We start from the raw sequence: 21,264 nt of genomic DNA, 5'->3' as shown, positions 1-21,264 counted from the left end.
GGTGTGTATGGGGCCTAAGAGTATGAAGACAAGTTAAGTGCACAGCATTTTTTTTTTTGTGTAATCACCTGCGGTTTATTACTGCTTGAATAAAGTGGTTGTGAGTGTATACGTAAAGGGCTGCATAAAAGGGACAGCGCTATATTAAGTACCTGTAAAAAATAAAATACACTCTCAGTATTCAATGCATTAAATATGTTCTCAAAGAATGAAGACACGATGACAACACACAGACAAGAGCAGGTCAGTGGGGTTGTGCGGTTTTTATTTTTTTTTTCATTTTCAATGGAGAAATACATAATCTGTTTACAAAATAGCTTTTGAAAAATACAAGGAATACGGGTACTATAAAACAAACCAAAACTCCAGTCATAGGACAATACATACATCATGCGGAAGCAACAGTCTGATCCTCAGGTTGTGGAAACAAGTTAAAAAGTTAAGTTAGAACATAAAGAGTGGGCAAAAGAAAAAAAAACAAAAAAAAAAAGTTGATTCTAAAAGAAGAAAAACAAAAAAGTGTGTTCTTGCTATAAAGTAGTGGACTGTAAAAATTGGAGAACCAAAATATCCTTTATTTTCTGTAAACAAATGACCATTCTGATCCGGTGCCGACGCAACTACATTGAACGCCTAAGCCTTGCATGGGTGCTTTGTAAGGGCATTGAACGCCTAAGCCTTGCATGGGTGCATTGCAAGGGTGTTCAAAAGCTGTGTGAGGATAACAAGGTAAGAACTTTAATGAAACAAAGGGGTGTGGCCTGTGGTCAGTGATTATTGCAGAGGCTTAAAGGGAAACGACATAAGCCCGAGTTAGACTTTGGCGTTTGGGGTTGCTCTAGTAGATTTTAAAAACCCAAAAAACACAGAAAATGTACATGCGTGAGGTGAAAGAAAACAGTGGACCAGTACCACACTGCCACCAGATGGGGCAGTCTTGAGGAACAAGCTTGATCGCAACAACAAAAAACTGCATTATTTTCATTTTAACTAGCTAGGACGAACACCCCTTATGGATAGACTTCCTATATCCTACATAACTGAGGACTTAAATTTCAACCAGATGGCAGAAGGTTACGAGAAAAAACAAACTGCAAGATGGATAACTTGCAAATTTCCACCACTTGTTCTCTAGCTTGGCTAGCACACTCATTGTGGCAAATCTATATAGTCTAAATAATAAAATTTCAACCTGATTGAAAACTGTATAAAGTTTGTACTGGCCATCACAGGTCACAGGAAAACGATAGCAAGGACTTTTCCGAACTTCTCGCAAAGCTTTAGAACTGTGATAAGCGTAGACTGGACTTTGCCTATTTGGGTTTAATAACTAATAGCTGTACTTTACATTGTCATGAATGATAAAAAAACAAAACAAAAAAAACATATCCCTTCAATTGGCCTAAATTGTAGCTTCAACCCTCACATTACAATCTAATGGTTAAGACGAAAAAAACAGCAAAATGTTCACTTTCATTTTCAGTAAAGTCATCAAAAAAAATGACAGACATCCAGTGTTGGGACCCAACATGCGCAACTCTAAGCACGTGACAGAAAGCAAAGGACGATTTAAAAGAAACCCGTGTAAAAGATCCTCACTACTGTTAAAAAGGAACAGGAAACATAAAAGTGCATCAGCTGATAATTTTTTTTTTCTTAGGCCAATTGTATTGTCAATCTTTGCAAAAGAATTACATAGACTAATCATTGGATACACATAGAAACATGATCACTCTCACTGGCTCGCTCTCTTCTGGACTGGAGTCCTTTAGTAACGATCATCTTTATCTTTTAGGAGTGATGGCAACTGGTTAATTGAACTTATTCCCACCATACTAACCTGGGCCTCCGGGAAAGTTGGTTACAGCCCAATAATAGGAGTCTACGCAGTGTTCCCATCACTCTTGTTCTCCTCATTGTCACTCCTTTCCTGGAGAGACCAACACAGTTTATCTGGCAATAGATTGGTTATGGACCCTGAGGTGTTGAGATTGGGAGGAGTTTTATCGGTTCAGTCTTAGCTTTATAGAATTCTTGATAACTGGAATTGGATTAGCCGGGAGATTCGGGACATCTGAAAGGTCTGTACTGGACGATCGCTTTAGAAAAAATGAGATAAAAAATGGTGGAAAAGGGCAAAAGCAAACATGGAAGTTATTTTTAAATCCTTGTAGCAGCAGTGATTCATATATACACACCACCATGTTCCATAGTTAAATATTTCTGTATAATGACATATTGAACCTAAATATTCTCATCAAACCACTTCCAGCTGTCTAAAACACCAGGTCTGTTCTGTCCAGAACAGCAGGATTCCTAAACAGTTGGGTCATTCTATGAAGGGTGACCAGCTACTAGTCACTGGCGATTGCCCACTCCCTTGTGCATCATAATATGGCACAGTGGTGTGAATCGGAAGCGACAGGCCAGAACCTGGGAACAGAAGCTATTCACCATTAGTTGGAAAGAGACCACCTTGAACAGGAGGAAATTATCAGCATTTCCATTTGTCCTACTGGTCAGAGGCTTAGTTCTTGAAATTGTGAACCTTTATTGGTTCCTAAACACCAAGAAGCCACATCCCATAAAAAATGGGGGGATTAGATAACAATCCTAATGGGCCTAGAGAGGCAAGATGGAAGTCTGAAGATCTGACCATCAATAACAGTTTGTAATGCAACTCACTTGTATCGGTGACAATGATATTTATGCTCTCCGCAGTAAGAATCTGGTCCCATAATTCCCTGCCTGGGCTGTAACTAAATAAAAGGGATTCCCCAAGGATCAATGTTGAGTGTGTTTACCTTAAATAATGCAAGACTGGCTGCCAAGGGAAAATGTCCCATGTGCTCCAGTTGTTCTAAATGATCCTTAGCCATTAGGTGATGTTCAGTGTACTAAAAAGGAATTCTCACCTGCCGAAGAATTAAGGTGCAACACCAAGTTATTTTAAGACACATACCTGAGAAGGTGGCAAAGCTCCCGGTACAGGAGATGAAGACGTTTCATCCATTTCATTCTCCTGTAAGAACAGCACATGAGACAAAAGATGAACAATTACTGTATGCAAAAAAGGACTAAACAAAACCCTAGATTCACCCTTAGCGCAGCACAGGAACAGGCAAGAGGTCTGCAATGGATTTTGTAGCAGCAGTCACAGCCAACCAGATCCACAAACCGGGTTTTCTGAACGGGTTTCTTCACCAGATGCCGACTTACATTGCTGCCTTCCAAGTTTTAGGTATCAAGTGTATTTCATACATACACAGCAGTTGCTATGGTGCGGCTCACAGAACACAACATTTTTCAAACAGAATTGAAAAAAATTTAAATAAATGTAATTATGTTAGCAGGACCTGTTCTAACCAGAAAGGGGCTCTGTAGTCTATTTAGAAAATATGCCGCAGTTTGATGTGTTTAGCTGCATTTTTGTATGAAGAGCCTTAAAAAAAGTGCTGAAAACATATGGCAAAGTAGGTTTTATACCACATCATGTTACCAACTTTTTTTTTGTTGTTGTTGTAAAAGTTACCAACTTTATTCATTATATCTGGCTGAAAAGGGGAAGCTTATTCAACTAATTCTCCTGTGGATCGCAGGAGTGCAGTTCTGCCCCTTTTTAAGCTTAAGCCCGTTGTTTGAGGTCACAGAGCCAGTCCAGGTAGGGTCAAGATTGCTTCAATGAAGTCAGGATTCACCCACATGTCTGGATAGTCACTCGGCTTGGCCTCTCAGCGAGCCGTTCCCACCCCTTTAACAGCCCAGCGCTCCAGTGACTGTCACCAGCTGTCTGCTCAGGGAGCCCTGAGAATCAAATCGACTGTGTTTGATAACTTAGTTCTCAGTGTTAGAGCCAGTGGGGGGCCAATGCTACACTTAGGCAAGTACAATTCTGTAAAAACAAAAAAACCAAAAAAAACCCATATTTCTCTTTACAAGCCCATGGTATTTTGGATTGGCTGCTTGCTTTCACAACCAAAACAGCAACCTGCAACGGTTGGGATAAGGTTTAGAGGTTAAGTTTACCTTTAGGAACATGTTGCACCAGTATTAAGAGTTCAACATGTTCCACTGATCACAGTGCACTCTGTGGAAAGAAAATAAATGCACATTCCTCTAAAAACATGTGCATTTATTATTTTTTTCCTTACAGGTGAACGTAGCCTTCAATGGCCACCTTCTGCTTGCAAAAGGTAAACATGAAATACTTGTGTGACATTTCATATTGATCGGATAAAAAAAAAAAGGCCCCAAAATTATAAAGAAAAAAAATATATATACAAAAAGCTTTACATTTTCCTGAACATAGTCACTACATGGATACAATGATGATTTACACCTGTGTGAGGAAAGCTATATGCTTGGAGGACACTCGTTCAACACAAGAAAACAAAACACAAATAAATTAAAAAAAAACGTTGTTCTCGCAGGTTAACCAGGCTTCTGTTTGCGCAATACCTGGAATCAGCATAAGAACATGCACACGCTGATGACTGTGGTACGACAATAGATTCTCTAGAAGGCAGCATTCGGTGTGAATGGATCTACATACTCACTAAAGATCAGTGGAATTTGTTGGCAAAATAAACATTAACATGATAAACACCCCTGGCATCAGCTTTGAAAAGAAGAATGGATATGGGCACCTTTAAATGAAGCATCCATGGCCAGCTCTTCAAATGACTCACCTTTAATAATTCCATTTCACATCGGCTTGACTCATCTGAGTCTACAGCAGTGCAGCCATTGCTGTCATCCTAAAAAACAAAAAACCATCTCAATAACAGTGCTTGGCAAAATTATAAATGGATAAATGTGTTCATTTGCACTAAAAGTGGAACAGCAAACAGACTGCTAAACACACAACTGATATACCTATGTGTATAGCATGTGATCACATAGCCGAGAGACAAGGTACTGTAAATATCTCCTAAACGTGCACCGTCTAGGACAGTGGTTCTCAACCTGTCTAGTGCCGTGACCCCTTGATAAAATTTCCCAAGTCGTGGGGACCCCTAACGGTAAAATTATTTTTCTATCGTGGGTTGTCAGCACCCAAAGGTAAGACAAGTAATTTGCACCCCTAACCCACGGACATTTAGCGCTCCCTGAGTCCCTTCCACTCGCACAATATTAAAACCCCTTATAGTACATTTTATGATGTACCACTCTTTCTCTTTGTTCTCCTTTCTTTCCCTTTTATCTCTCTCTATCCTAATATCTTGTTTGTTATCCCCATCCCTCTCTAGGCGTCTTTCTTATTCTTTCTTTCCCTTTTTCTTTGTTCCTCCCCCTCTTTTCCGCTCCCTTCCATGGAGAATGGGATCAGTGGCAGTGCTGGCGGGGAGTTGGGATCAGTGGCAGTGCTGGCGGGGAGTTGGGATCAGTGGTAGTGCTGGCGGGGAGTTGGGATCAGTGGCAGTGCTTAGCGGGGAGTTGGGATCAGCCAACTTAGGTGCTCTTGATCAACGTCATCTGCTGATCTGAGAACTGTAGTGGGGACTTTTAAAGGCAACTCTGCCTTATAGGAATGTAATGATCTTTTGCAGCTGGGGCTCACTTTTATACTTTGACTAGGCAATAGAAAAAAATTATAACTAAGGCCTATGTAAGAGGCTGACACGTTCAATGACTACAGGTATTGATTCCTTTTATTGGATGTTTTAATAAAATCGTATACGTTTTATTTTTTGTGGTGCCGACCTTTCTTCTTTAATAGGTTTAATAAATCTTCACTAAAAATATTAAACTTGACATACTATCTAGGTGTGTCACAAATACAAACTCACCTCTTCGGTTTTGACTTTCTTGGGACTTTCCTCCTTCTGAGGAGAGGATGTCCTCTTTACACCTGCTATTGGACTTGGCAGTTTCACTGCAGTGCTAGGGAAAGGCTTTGGAACTTGATTCACCAGTCGGGTAGGGGTCACCACCCGAGACACCACAGGTTTTGGTGTCGAAGAGATAGCTGGCGACATGGCAGTGTCAGCGGGAATGCTTTCGTACAGACTACCTGCAAGAAAAAAAAAAAGATTGATGGTGAAAAACAGCAGGAAGCAAAGTTTCCTCGAAGAAATGCAGAATGCAAACAAACTTACTCAGTGATGAGTCTAAGGAATTATTCAAGGACTGCACGTTGCTCTCCGCATTTGGTACATTGGTCAAGGAAGAGTTAGTTGGTGTTGCTGGACTGCTTCTACTGCAGGAAGAAAAACAAAAACAATCAAGGATCTTTAAAACTGAACCTTACCCATTGGTTAAAAGGGGTTTAGCAGTTTAATTAACAAGCACTACTCTAAATTGGCATCCCCTAAGAATATACTGTGCTGGGCATCAGTTCAAATCCAACAGTAGCTTATCTGCGGACTACCAGTACTTTCAGTAAGAGACCCTGCCAATTTGTCATATATCGGTCAGCAGGTGTCAAGAGAGTGGTAGCACAAGCATCGCATTATGGGAGGAGGAGGTCACATGCTCCCCCAAGCATGGAAGCCTGGGAATTGGGTAGTGCCTGAGGCAGAAGGATTGGCCTGGGCTTTTCAATAACACTTTGCTGATTCAGTATCTTTAAAGTGGTAGTAAACCGCTGCAGCTTGGTGAGAGTGACACCTGTTGGTGCGATGGAAGAAACACAAAATAACTGTTAATCTCCCTCTGAGGCTCCACGCAAGATCTCACCTCGTGGAGTTTCAGGCTGCATTCACACCTGAGCATTTTCAGCTCATAAAACAAACACTCGTAAAACACCCAAAAAATAAGCCAAAAAAAATGCCCAACAAGCAAATCCCATTCATTTCAATGGCACCTGTTCACAGCTGAGCGTTTTGTCACCTGAAGCAAAATGCCAGAAAAACACCTTAAGCTCAAAAAAAGAGCATGAGCTTCTTTGGGGCAGATTACAGGTGTTTTTCTGCTATTTACAATGGTGACCTGTACAAAATCGTGGAAAAAAATAAAATAAAATAGCAATAAAAACAGGCGACTTTGAAACGCTCAGGTGTGAATGCAGCGTGAATGATCATTAAAACAGTGAGGAATCAGCCCAGAACTACACAGGAGAATCTTGTCAATGATCCCAAGGCAGCTGGGACCATAGTCACTAAGAAAACATTTGGTAACACTACGCCTTTGAGGACTGAAATCCTGCAGCGTCCGCAAGGTCCCCCCTCTCAAGAAAGCACATGTACAGGCCCGTCTGAAGCTTGCTAATAAACATCTAATAAACATCTGAATGATTCAGAGAAGAACTGGGTGAAAGTTTTGTGGTCAAATGAAACATTATGCTTTGGGTTTTTTATATTTTTTTAAAGTCCCGAACAAAAAATGGTAAGAGGGTATGAGGTAATCTTACCCCTGAGACAATCCTGAGGCATTCAATGGATTGGTCTTGGAGGTGTTGGTGGGAGAAGGCACAGACATACTGTTGTCACTGTCCACGGATAAGTCCAGGCTGCTGTCATGCAGACCCACCAGCTTCACACCTTCCGTAGAATGCTGCAAAAAATAAATAAAAAAATTAAACAAACCTTTAGACAAATTCACCGACTCGAAATGACAAACACAAACTGGTTTAGATCTCTAAATATGTCTTGGCAGCTCAATGTCAGGGGATAGTCTAATTTCATCTATCCTAAAGCAGCTCTTTACCTTTTTCTTCTTAGGGAGCACGTGTGTGGGTAGGAGCTGATGAAGCTGCTTCCTTTTCACATGCATGGCTGCAATCTTCATGTCTACTTCAAACATCTTGCTGTTTATAGCTTGTCTATAAACTATACATAAATCACAAAAAACAAAAACAGTCACATATGGGATGTGCATAACCTGTTTACATTTTTCACTTACAAACTCGGAAAACATCTTACAGGGATTATTTAAAATAATAATAATTAAAAAAAAGCTTTACAGACAAAGTTATATTTTACCTGCTCTGTGCAATGGTTCCTTCTCTTCTGGGGCCTCCCATCAAGTGCCCCCATTGTAAGTCACTTGCTATGGGGTCACTCATCAATGCTCGCTACCAAGTCCCATTCTGTGTGTCCATAAGACACACAGAGTGGGGCTAGGCCCCCCCCCCCTCATTACTGGCTGATTAACAGCAGTGGGAGCCAATTACTGGTGAAGAGGAAGCTGCATGCGGAAGATTTTTTATCTCACTGCATAGAATGCAGTAAAGTTAAAAAAAAAAAAAAAAAAAAAAAAAAAAAAAACTTCTGATGTTATAACCACTTTAACTTACAGTTGTACCATGGAGAAAACCTGGGTGGGCATGATAAAGGCTATAGGGTATTTAGGTCATAACCCAAAATGTTTGTTGGTGAGCGCACCCATAGGGTAATTCTAGGCCTGCCTTGTTGAGCCTTGGCAGGTCAATTGAAGTGGGATTAACCACTTGAACTCCGGAAGTGTTAAACCCCCCCTTCATGACCAGGCCATTTTTATGCAATACAACACTGCATTACTCTAACTGACAATTGCGCGGTTGTGTGACGCTGTACCCAAAAAAATTGATGTCCTTTTTCCCCCCACAAATAGAGCATTCTTTTGGTGCTAGTTTTTCACCTCTCCGGTTTTATTTTTGTGCTAACAAAAAAAAGACCAACAATTTTGAAAAACACAATGTTTTACTTTCTGCTATAAAACATTCAAATAAAAAAAATACATAAAATATATAAAAAATATAAAAAAATGTCTTTATCAATTTAGGTCAATATGTATTCTGCTACATATTTTTGTTAAAAAAGTTATAGCGATATTGTGGTGGACATTCTTACACTGACACTTTTTGGGGATCAGTGACACCGATAGAGTGATCAGTGCTAAAAATATGCAATGTCACTGTACTAATGACACTGGCTGGAAAGGGGTTAACATCTAGGGTGATCAAAGGGTTAACTGTGTGCCTGACCAGTTTCTAAACTGTGTGAGGTGCTTTTACTAGGGGAAGACATTAATCCATATCCCTGCTTTGCTGAGATACAGGATCCATGCCTTCCCTCCAGTCAGAACGACTATCTGCCTTGTTTACAAAACTGTAGTTCTGTCTCTGTGGCTGATGATCGGCGTGTGCTGGCAGAGATCGACAGCGTAATCACAGGGGATGCGAGACGGCGGTGGCGTGCATTTGTGCCACCTACCGGGAAGTCCTGCACACAGGGGCCGCCATGTAGCAGTGATACTGTTATAGGGCGGTTGGCAAGTGAATAACAAGCACACTAACTGTGAAAAGACTGTGCTGTCTGGCTGAACTGGTGGAAACTTTATACCTAGCAAGACCAGTCAAAATCCACCAGTAACTATTGATAAGAGAATCCATGATTTACTAAGGAGAAGTCTTAAGATCGGTTGTGCTCAAAAAGATGTCCAACCCTCCTAGGACAAAAAAACAAACAACACAAGAGCATGTTGATCATGGAAAGGGTTATACTCTATGAACTGGCTTACAGTTTTTGATGAAGAATACCAGATCCTTCAAAGGAGGACAGAAAACCTAATTACGGAATTGTAGAAGGATCACAGTCATTTTGCAGATTGTGCGATTTTCAAGTCTAGATAGATTTGGTATCTACTAACTTGACACAGACCCATCGGTTATATTTAATGCAAAATTTTCTGACATTTTAATAGTCCACATAAAAGCCTGGTTACCTGTATCTGTGAAGGACTGAATGTCAAAAGTGAGGTCAACGCTGAGATTTTCTGAGTTTTCCATCTTTTTAAATACAAGTCCAATTACCCACATAGTTCGGAATTCTTCCCTGAAAATTAGAAAATAATCATTCTTGAAGTTTGCTTTAAAAAAAATTAGGATGCTTTTAAAAAGGGAAATAACTTTTTTAGAAAATATTTTTTTTTTTTTTTAAAGTATCTTTTTTTGAATCGAGTTATTTTTATTAAACCCTTTTCAATCACAATAAAAGTAAGGAAACAAAACATCTGTTACAGCATACAAATTTGGAACAAGTAATACGATTATCTCAAAGCATGAATTGCGGTAAAACCGTAACAAAAAAAACGAAACCCTTTACAGGACATTATGCGTGCAAACAAAAACATACCACAACGGACCAGTGTGCAGACATACATGGCATTTAAAGGGGTACATTTTTCTTGAGCTTTTCTTGCGCTAAAGGTGCCAATAATGTCTGACAATATATTCATTTAAATTGATGATATTAAAAATATATACACAAAAAAAATGCAATTTTCGGTTTTCGACCAAGTGCATCCTGCATTGTCAGTACCAAAATTTCCATTCGGTGCACCTCTAATGTCGTCTTGTCTCAATTTAGACTGACCAGTGCAAGATCAGACATTTTTATGGAAAAAATCACTCAAACTGTTCATTCTGTATAAGGAATGAAGGGGAATATTCTGGTGTCACATGAGTGACAGCTTCGAGTCTGCTGGAGCTGCTAACATCACATTCAAGATTTTGGCACCCAGCAGCAGTCTCAGGGCTTTTGGATGTCTAAATAAGGTAGGATTTCACAGGTAAAGAACATGCCTAAAAAATGCTTAAAAACAAATATTATGGGAAGAGTGCTGTTGAAATAAACGGTCTCATGACAGGAGTAAGGGGCCGATTCCAGCACCTTACCACGTGATCAGCTGTCAACCAATGACAGCTGATCACATGATGTAAAAAGAAGATTGGTAATCTTTTTTTTTTCTTCTCCTCACGCTGACAGCGCAAGGAGAAAAAAAAAAAAAGCCGATCACCAGCTTCTGTGAAAGGGACATTGGTCCCAAAGAGGAAGAGCCACAGCCACCTCATCCGTGCTCACCAGTGCCGCAAATCAGTGAAAAAAAAACTATAAAAATTTCATTTGGGGACAGTGTTCTATGACCGCCCTGAAAGCTGGTCTGGGCAGGAAGGTGGTTTAAGTGCCCAGTAAGCAAGTGGTTAAGATTGATTTGCCAACTTCGCTATATTTGTTACTACTAAAATTTTTAGAAAAAGGGTATTCAAGGCAAGTATCTCCCACGTAGCCATGTTCGTATGTACAGCCATACATTTCACGGCAGTACAGACCAATTTTGAAAGCTCAGGACATCACAGAAACCAGCACATTCCAGTGTGTAAAGAAAGGCTGCATTTTGTCTCTGCTCAGCAGATTGCTGTCAATAGACACGCTTTTTCCTGTACAAGTTAAACCTGCAGACAAAAAAAGCCACCCATTTCATGCTCTCAGCAGTCTGACCACCTTTAAAATAAGCGTGAAGTGAGAATGCATTCTGCCTTTTATCATTTTGAAGTGAATCTCATGATGAGAAAGGTTAAAAAAAAAACACCTTTCAGGTTTTGAGACATTTTAATTGGAATTTTCCTTCAACATTTCTACAGCTGATGGCTCAGAAACAGCTAAGGCTGTGGAGATAAATCAAATCTGGAGTTTACAGGAGTGGGTGCTAAAGTGCGTTTGTGGCCTTTGTGATCAGAGTCAGTAAATAACTAACACGTGCAGCTGGCTCAGGCTCTCAGCAGCTACCTGAGTGGCTGAGGGGCAGATCAGTAATGATCCGCCTCCGTATGCTCAGCGGGGATCGCTCCGTTGATCCCCGCTGAGCCGTCGGATGACAGGGCGGTTCCCGCACACTGTGCAGGGACCGCCCTGTCTTTTCTCCACTCTCCCCTATGGGGGGGGGATCGGATGAACACGGACCGTATGTCCGTGTTCATCCGATGACGGATGAAAAAATAGGGTTTTCTTCCGTCTGCAAAATCGGATCTTTGCGGAGGCGGACGATTACGGGTGTCAGCGGATGTTCATCCACTGACACCCGCAATCACATAGGGACCAATGCATGTCCCTTTTTCATCTGCAAACGGATGGTTGAAAAAGCGGACATACGGTCCGGTCCGCACGTGTGAAAGGGGCTTTATGAGCTAAAACCTGGTACACAAGATTTTTTTTTTCCTCCATTGAGTCCACCGAAAAAAATCCCCAAAAAACAAAAAAATAGAGGTCGCCATACTAAGTTAGTGTGGCCATCTCCTTCACAGTGCGATTGTGTTCTGACAGGGGGACTGCAATGGCTGCGAGCGCTGACCGGATGCTGGTTTTCCAGCATGCTCTTTTGACAGGCTGCTGTACACGCTGGTCGAATGTTGTCTGGTTTTGCCATAAGAGTCAGAGAACTAGAAAATATCTATAACATACCCTGTATGTTATAAATGAAGATAAGATCTAAAAGGTTTATGTAAGAAGAACGTTCACAAACAAAAAAACAGTTTATAGTGATCTGCTTACTTTTCCGAATTTTCAACAGGGGCTGGGAATGATTGAGGGTTGACATGAGCTAGTGTGATGAATTCATTCTTTTCCAAACTTCCGACAAGAATACGGATCTTCGACTCCACTAAACCAACCCTGAAAAAAACAAATTTCAATAACAGCACATGTTTCTCTGTAGAGAGCCAACACATTTTTATAAGCATTCATTCCATATTCCCCCACAAGTGAACTCTGACATTGCCACTCTAGTAAAATTGTAAAGATGCGTTAGTGTGTACATATGTAAATCCTGACTTTGTTGTGAAATGAAACGGGGTAGGCTTCCATTGCTGACTCCTTTCTTCTCTGAATTCAAAACCGATTAGCTGATCCAGAACAAAGCACGTTGATATTCACTTTTAGGTCTAACTCCCGTTTTCGCCACCTACCCTATGCATTACAATGGTTGGGGCTGCCATGAGTATGTACTTTACTAGGAAATGTGCACTTCAAAAAGGAAAGGATCCTTAAAGTGGAAATAAACCCTCCTATCCTTTTCAGCCAAGGAAGCTGCCATCTTTGCCTCTGATCTTCAGCTGCCATGATGCTGCCCAACTGATCGGTTATGACACAAGCCATTTGACGTTTTGACAGATTAGTTGAGAGCACAAACAATTGTTAGACAGTTACATTCCCAGCACTTGACGGGAATGTAACTTTTTTCAAATTTAAATAGATTAGGTTAAGTTCCGCTTTCACACTGAGGCGCAGGGGCAGTTATGGCGGTAAAACACCGCTTTACAGTCGTTTTTGGAGGTATTCGGCCACTAGCAGGGCACTTTTAACCCCGGTCGCTAGCAGCAAAAAAAGGATTAAAACCACCACTGCAGCAAGGCTTTTACGGCGGTTCGGCCGCGCTACCCATTCATTTTAATAGGTAGGAGCAGTTTATACACTGCTCCAAAGATGCTGCTTACAGGAGTTACTTTAATTTTATTTTTTATGTCCTGCCAGCACATTGCCTCATTGTGAAAGCCCTCTGGCTTTCATACTGTGACTGAATGGAACCGGTTTTCCAGGCGCTTTACAGGTGCTATGATTAACCCAAAAGCGCCTAAAAAACGCAAGTGTGAAAGGGGGTCTTAGGGCCAGTTCACACCACATGCAGTCCAGTGCGTTTTTGTTCTGCATCAAGCACGCATGAAAAGTAGGTTAGATGGTTTCCAATGGCATAGTTCCCACCAGTGCTGTCAGTTCTAGGGCTATTCAGTTCCAGAAAAATAAAACAAACATTCTGCATTTTTTTCGCACTGAAATGCAGTAAAACGCATCAAAAATGCACTGGCCCCTAGTATAGTAAAAAAAATAAAGCACCTGGAATGCATCAAAAACGCACATACAGTGCGTTTTTGTGGTGTGAACCAGCCCTTAAAGTAAATGCCAGGAACGCAACACTCACATTCGCTTGTGCTCTCTCGCACATTCCTGGCACGTGAATGCAACCGTTTTTTCAACCTGTAAAATCGATGGGTTTAGTTCCACTTTAAAATGGAACAAAGCCAATTGATTTAATGGTTTTCATAGCACCTGTGCAGGGACCGCCCTGTCTTTTCTCAGCTCTCCCCTATGGGGGGGATCGGATGAACACGGACCGCATGTCCGTGTTCATCCGATCCGCAGACGGAAGGAAAAATAGGGTTTTCTTCCGTCTGCAAAATCGGATCTTTGCGGAGGTGGGCGAGCTCGGGTGTCAGCTGATGTTCATCCGCGATCTCATAGGGACCAATGTATGTCCCTTTTTCATCCGCAAACGGATGGATGAAAAAGCGGACATACGGTCCGCACATGTGAAAGGGGTCCAAGTTTCGCCTGCTGTTTTGGCAGACAAAGACATTAAACAGACCCATGCACTACATAACATATCCAAAAGAGATTTTAATGTGTGTGGCAAGATGGGAGGGCTTGTAGCCTTCAATTCGTAAAAAAGACTTACATTTGAAAATGCAGTACGCTGATCTTGTTCATTCATTTTTTTTTTACAGAGATGAAGGCAAAAGTAAAAAAGATTTGCAGCAAAAATACAAAAGTCTGTGTGATATACCGTACTTTAAAATCTTCCCGTCTTCTGAGCAATTCTGAACTTACCACTCTAGGTGCTGCTTTTCGGTCGGCGCACTTGCAAGCAGGATTATATAATGCCTTGGAAATAAAGACAATGCCATTTTATTTAAACAAGATTTCACAGTACTGTTTGCGTAAAACATTGCTCAAACGGTGGCTGATCGCACAAATATGCCTATTTAAGAGCTAGGAAAAGAGGAAGAAAGGACGTTATGACAAAAAAACAAAAACACACATGTCTTTCTATGGAAACAACAAGGAAAAAACGTGCAGCTTTGAGATCTCACCTTTCCTTGATGACCGTTTTAAACTCAGGCAGTTGTTAAGCATATAGTTTGAACCTTAACCCCATTCCGAGAAGCCTGTGGTGGAAACAGCCACTACTCAACTCACGGGGGGTTGATTTACTAAAACTGGAGTGCAAAATCTGGTTCAGCTGTACATGGTAGCCGCTGACCGACTTACTATTAGGACACTCACCTGTCCACAAATCCAGCGGCTCAGTTGCTGCCGCGGCCATCTTAGCTCTGCTTTAAGCTTTGACAAGAAACCTGGACACCGATGGGTTTCCATGCACAGCTGCACCAGATTCTGGAGCACAGCAAAGGACCTGCTAATGCGATTGAAAAGATTGCTGCACAACTACATTGCACATAGGATGTCATGTCAAAATACAAGTCATTGGTTCAGCATAAAAACCAGACAACTAGCATTTTCAGGAGGTCCGTTTATTTAAAGCCCAAGACTTATTAGTGTATGCTTGCTTTGGGGTCAATGGCTTAATTCATAAGCCATGATCAGGACATGCAAGGTGCCTCGCTTAAAAGCCAAGCTACCACATTTCAACCCTGTGGGGGTACATTCACCATCAGTTAGCTTATCAAAACCTTGGGACTCCTTATTATAACGCTCCTAAAGCCTCTGTGGCTTTAGAATTGCACTACTTCAGTGCACTTTGAAAGCTGTGGATAAGTGCGATTTGCACCTCCGATCGGAAGAAGTAGTGCAGGAACCTTTTTCAAAGTCGCTGCGACATGATTCTGTGACTAGTCACAATTCTGAACATTTGATTTGAAATGTCACAGGAGGTACAAGGTCAGTGGCAACAGCAAGCTCTGCAGTCCTTAAAAGTGGAGTATGTTTTTTTTTAATTCCAGTTTCATACTTACCTAGGTGGAGCAGCATCGGTCCACACCGGCGCCTCAACACTGAGAACTGTGCGATCGAACATCACCGATGGTTCGGTTCTCTCAGCTCCCCAAGCGGAGAGTTGCCGACTCTCCACTCGGGCCTCCTGCACTCACTGGAGCACTGGCTGTGGAGGGGCAGGGAGCGGTCGGCTCAGGCTTCCAGCGGCTCGCTGAGAGGCTGAGACAGGTGTCAGTCCAGGCACTTTGTCGTGATGGTGCGGTGCCTGGACTGATTCCTGTGACGTCAGCAGAGACTTTAGACTGATCTCTGCTGAAAACTGGTCACAGGAGTGCAAAACTAATCACTCTCCTGTGATCCATAGACGCCCAGCCAAACAAGCTCAGGCTGGAGTTCTCCTTTAACAAAACTGTACTGCATTTGTTTTATATCCATGGGTTTGAATTGCCTCAACAGCCCACCTTCTACCCCCCAAGCAGTCGTATGAACTGTTAAGACTATCGTTGAACCACTTCTTACAGTACACCTATCCTATATGCAAGAGTAAATTCCAATCCTATTGCACAATACAACACCTTATACACGTCTCCATTCTCTATATCAGCGTTACTCAACTCCAGTCCTCAAAGCGCCCCAACAGGTCTTGTTTTCAGGATTTCACACAGATGAAACGGCTGTGGCAATTACAAAAGGCAATGAAACTGATCAAATCACCTGTGCAAAATGATGGTAAGCCTAAAAACATGACCTGTTGGGGTGCCTTGAGGACTGGAGTTGAGAAACACTGCTCTATATAAACAAAATGGAAAAGAATGGCTGAGAGGGCATCTTTAGCTAAATATTTTAACAACTTTAGCATGAGTGAGGCCTTTCAAAAGAGAAAGCTCTTTTGGCCACACTTCTCATGAGCAAACGTGCACTCCTGTGACCCAAAATCAGACAGACAGCGGGCTAAAGTCAGCTGATGTCACAGGCCCTGCTCCAGTCTCTGATACCAACAATAACGTTGGGGTCAACCCAGATTCCTGATCCGGTAAGCTGGCTCAGCCTCTCTGAAGCTGTACTGTCAAGAGCCTGAGCCATATGCTCCCACCAGTGAGTGCTGGAGGGGCACAGCACGTAGGAGGTAAGCGGACTGAGAAGTGAGCAATCAGCAGTCTGTGATCGTTCAATTCTTGTGTATAGAGGTGGTGGGGAACAGCTGCAGCATTGGACAAAGCATGCATCAGGTTGGCAAGTATGTGCTTTTTTTTTTTTAAATACAATCAAGCATCTCTCCTTTAATGCTGTATTCCAATTGGAGAGTTTTCCTCACTTCCTGTCCCAGTGATCACCAGAGCAAAAATTAATGAAAAATCTTCCCAATGGAAACAGTGAGCTGTACAAATCAGGGGAACATCTAATCCTTTCTATATATAAAAATTGTATTTCTTGGATCAGACTGATAAATGGAGCATAGGAGTTACTGTTCATACCAGGACGTGCGTTTCTTGTAGCATTTTATGCTTGTATTAAAAATACCCATTCTGTTGAATTAAAGGTAGGAAGTGGCCCAAGTACTTGAATATACCTTCTGGATATATGCACTAATGGGGCCTTAGACAAACTGAAATTACTGCTAGTAATCTATATTTATCAAATGTGTATATTTCAAAGCATATACACATTTACAGATCAACTGCACAACCTGTTCATGCTGTTCTAAGATAAAAGGATTTTATATTCTTTTAAAAACACAGACTGACTTCTAATGGACATAGGAGAGAACTAAAGAACATGTGCCAGGAGAGAACTTTTACCTGCCACTGACACTCATTTCTACTTTTTGCTCGTTTTATGTCTCTTAGCCTCCGACTCTGCAGATTCACTAATTAGTCAGTGAGGGGAACCTGCAACAAGTACATAGCTGATGAGCTTAGAACTCCTGACCTGTATATTTGCTCCAAGTCAGTGAATAGGTAAAAGCTCAAAACCCAGGGAACCAGCATTCTGAGGTGGGTGGCAATGCCAAGTCAGAGATTGCTCTAAAAAATAAATAAAAGTGAAACTGCTACAAAAAGGTTAGAAAACAAAAACATTTCCTCTCTGTTCTCTTCCACTTTATATTTCGCTGCTTTTGTTTACAATACAAAATACACAACACAATCGGATTATCCGATGGGAATTGTGTGACAGGCTGTTGTCGGGAAATCCGACCGTTTGTACGCTCCATCAGACAATTATTGGGGTTTTCCACCAACAAATGTGGGATAGCGAGCTTTAAAATTGTCTGCCAACAAATGTGTGTTGATGGATTATCCGATCATGTGTACGGACAAAACTCCAAAGTTTGTAGAAGCAATTCTCACCATAACACAACAACATTAGCAGAAGTTGCCCAAAGGGTAGTGCTAAAGAGCTGAAAAACCACATAGTATGGTGTTTGTTGGCCGACAATTCTTTGCCGTTTGTATACAAGACAAGTTCCTGGCCGACACCCTTCGGACAAAAGTCCTACGCTTTGTCTGCAGAAAATCCGATCATGTGTACGAGGCTTTAAGCTTAATGTACATGGGACATTTTAAAACCTCTCCTGAACGATTTAACTTGACAGTTTAAAAAAACATCAGTTTTGCAGTGTTTAGAAGAGTTTTAAATGATTTTGCAAATAGTCAAAAATGAAAAAACGCCTGTAAACGAAATGCAGCTAAATGCAAGTTACCACGTTGGGCGTTAGGGATTTCAAATGCCTCTGAACATCCGTCCTGAAAGCTTTTTTTTTTTTTTTGCTTTCCAAAAAATGCTTCTAAACTCAACTGCCTAGAATCGACTATAAACAAACTTTTCCCTAACCTGCTCTATATGTGAAATTACTGATACTATTTCATAAGTCACCATTACTACCAAATTCTGAAAAAGTTTTTACTTCTTCCTAAATTAATTTATTATTGAACCAAAAACAAAAACACAGACACGTGTGCTGGCTTTTCTTTTTTTCTCTTTTCATATTTTTTTTTCCTTTTTTTTTTTTTTTTATGAAACATTTATTAGCTGTTCATTAGGGGAAAACAGCACAGATCATATCAACATTAAAGAAAATAAAAACGGTATATTAGGAACATATCAAGCACTTCCCAAAAATCCACTGCACCACACTAGCGGAAACATCAAAGCTGATGAGGACCAGAGTATTAAAGTTTGCATTTCTAAAGGATCTAAACAGGAAGGAGGTTTCCACAAGAGTGAGGATGAAGTATGTTGAAAGTAGAACTCCAGGGTTGATGTGTGGATGGGGGAAGAGTCTGTATCCACCAACACAGTGACCTGGAGATTATAAATTGGACATCAAGCATATGTTCACATGGTCTCAGACAGCACAATACAAGCCTATGAGAAGAGTTAGGACCCACAGGCAACATTTTCATTTTGTTTTGTGTGTGTGTGTGACTGATAGGATTCAGATTTGTGTAGTGTTCTCTACAAATTGTTTATGTACACATGTATAAGTTCATGGGTCATGGTAAGATCCCTTTCATACGGAGGCGTTTGAAAACTACCTATAAAAGGCCGAGCGCTTTTGAGGAGTTAGCGGTGCACTTTTTTGAAAGTCATGTGACTCAAACTGATGCAAGTACCACTTTGAGGCGCTTTTGAAGAGCTTTCCAGGTGTTACCCAGTCTTAACGTAGAGGGGCGCTTTTTTTTTTAGCTCCCTTAAACATGCTGCTTGCAGGTTTTTTTTCACCTACCCGCCAGTGCACCAGGGCTGTGGAGTCGGAGGAAATTATGGGTACCTAGAGTCGGAGGAAATTATGGGTACCTAGAGTCGGAGGAAATTTTGGGTACCTAGAGTCGGAGGAAATTTTGGGTACCTAGAGTCGGAGTCAGCAAACAATGCACCGACTCCGACTACTACTAAATTTAGATTGTCGGAACGTTTAGGAGTTGAAACATTTATCTACCGACTCCACAGCCCTGCAGTGCACCGCCCTTTAATGTGAAAACATCCATTGATTTTAATGGAAAGAAGTTTTTGTGAACCTTATCAGGTGCTTTTTTTTTTTTTGTTTATGCAAAAGTGGTTGAAAAACCAGTGTAAAAAGAGTCTAAAAAGGATAAGTCTACTTCTGTTGGAGAGAAAATGTGCTCCACCACGATCGTTACTAAATGTGCCAATAGAAATAGTGCTGCCCAGCCATCGCCATCCTTCCTTATTAAAGGGTAAGCACCTGCAATATGAGGTCTATGGACGCTCCAATATATTATACACCTGATGTCACAGTTGCCCATCCTGGTAATGGAGGAAGAAGAATATAGTTGGTAAAGCCATCTTTGTTCGCATGCATTCAGGCAAGTGGAGGTGAAAGTGCATCTAAACAAAAATGTCATATATTACAGCTTACATCCTTAGATATAATACATGTTGATACATGTTTCTTTGATCGGTCTCCCCCCCCCCCCCCCCCCTCACCAGGTGAACAGACTTTTTGTCTCAGAGTGACAACACTGACTTTCTGTACAGCATCTATAACAAATCCATGGTTGCCACCTAGGACAAGGCTACAGAAACCTCAGAGCCGAGGTTCAGAGATAGCTGGGTACAATGTAGTTAATAACCGTCAGCACGGGAAGTTATCGGCTCACAAGACCTCTGGCATAATCTTATTTTTTGGGCGTATTGAAAAAAAACACAACCCCGCCAATAGTATTTAACAGATTAAAATGGAACAAAGCAATAGTTAATCGTTTGGATTTACATTCACTTTTTTTTTTTTATCCAACACGTTTTAGAATCCAGCAAAAGTAGACTTTTCCATTGTAGACATTTGCAAATCTGATTTCAAATAGTTATTAAAGGCTGCTACCCGTTTTCAATTAGCAGAACTGTGGTTCAGGCCGGGTTCACACTGGTACGACAAAGGCTCCGACATTGGGAGCTCATGACGTGGGGGACCCTTGCAACACAGAAAAAAGAAGCAGGTCTTTCATGTGAACAGGGTAGAGATTAGTGTTCATTTGGTCTACAGGGAGCAGCAAACTGCCAAGGTTGGACAGGTGATCTGCAATCTCAGAATTCAGTAAGCATTATTATATCTGTTTGAGGTCACAAAAGGGAGTAAAACTGTGCAAATTTACACATCAATTTGCTGAAAACGCAAATCTGCACAGGAGAATGACCAATAAGACAACATACCGGTTCAACAAAAATGCAGAGGACCCAGGTGACCTGTAAAAGACTTACTGGCTCCTTGTCACAGATCACATGGAAATGTTGCAGGTATTCTTATTTGCAAGAATTTACTATGATGGACCCCCAATCTATTTTTGGATTGAAAGAATTATTTTTGGGCCAAGCATTACAGTATCCTTTTAGAGTTTAAAGAAAGAGTTTGTCACCCCGTGTATTGCTTCCTTTGTGGGCGATCCCTGGTGTTCCTGCCAGTTCCCCTATAAAAACTGACCACATTAACTACTAGCCGACCAGCTGTCGCAGTTATACGGCGGCAGGTCGGCTCTGCTGGGCGAGATCACGTAGCTATACGTCATCTCTCCCAGCAGCCAATAGGGGCGCGCGCCGCGACCGGACACCCGCGATTGCTCGTTACAGAGCGAGAACCGGGAGCTGTGTGTGTAAACACACAGCTCCCAGTCCTGTCAGGGGGAGAAATGCCTGACCATCTGTTCATACAATGTATGAACAGCGATCAGTCATTTCCCCAAGTCAGTCCCACCCCCCCCTTCAGTTAGAACACACCCAGGGAACATACTTAACCCCCTTCTTGCCAGTGGCTTTTTTATAG

General features: G+C 41.5%; 1 protein-coding gene across 2 annotated transcripts in view; it reads right to left on the bottom strand.

Moving 5' to 3' along the window:
- Positions 1-244: 244 nt before the first annotated feature.
- PAPOLA (poly(A) polymerase alpha) overlaps positions 245-21,264 on the bottom strand; it is a 76,894-nt gene continuing 55,874 nt past the window's right edge. Inside the window, exons 13-22 of one of the 2 annotated variants that reach the window (XM_040332397.1) lie at positions 14,361-14,414; positions 12,252-12,371; positions 9,646-9,755; positions 7,648-7,769; positions 7,352-7,494; positions 6,099-6,199; positions 5,790-6,013; positions 4,689-4,757; positions 2,963-3,022; positions 245-2,099 (exon numbers count right to left, since the gene is read on the bottom strand). In XM_040332397.1, coding sequence (XP_040188331.1) covers positions 2,004-2,099; positions 2,963-3,022; positions 4,689-4,757; positions 5,790-6,013; positions 6,099-6,199; positions 7,352-7,494; positions 7,648-7,769; positions 9,646-9,755; positions 12,252-12,371; positions 14,361-14,414 — 1,099 coding nt within the window. In that variant the 3' untranslated portion in view covers positions 245-2,003. Of the gene's footprint in view, positions 2,100-2,962; positions 3,023-4,688; positions 4,758-5,789; positions 6,014-6,098; positions 6,200-7,351; positions 7,495-7,647; positions 7,770-9,645; positions 9,756-12,251; positions 12,372-14,360; positions 14,415-18,350; positions 18,789-21,264 lie in introns of those variants that run through there. The other variant, XM_040332398.1, reaches the window with a different exon arrangement.

This window comes from Rana temporaria, chromosome 13 (assembly GCF_905171775.1).
Source record: "Rana temporaria chromosome 13, aRanTem1.1, whole genome shotgun sequence".
NCBI lineage: Eukaryota > Metazoa > Chordata > Amphibia > Anura > Ranidae > Rana > Rana temporaria.
The sequence above is the reverse complement of the archived record's forward strand: the minus strand, read 5'-3'. Positions and strand labels throughout refer to the sequence as shown.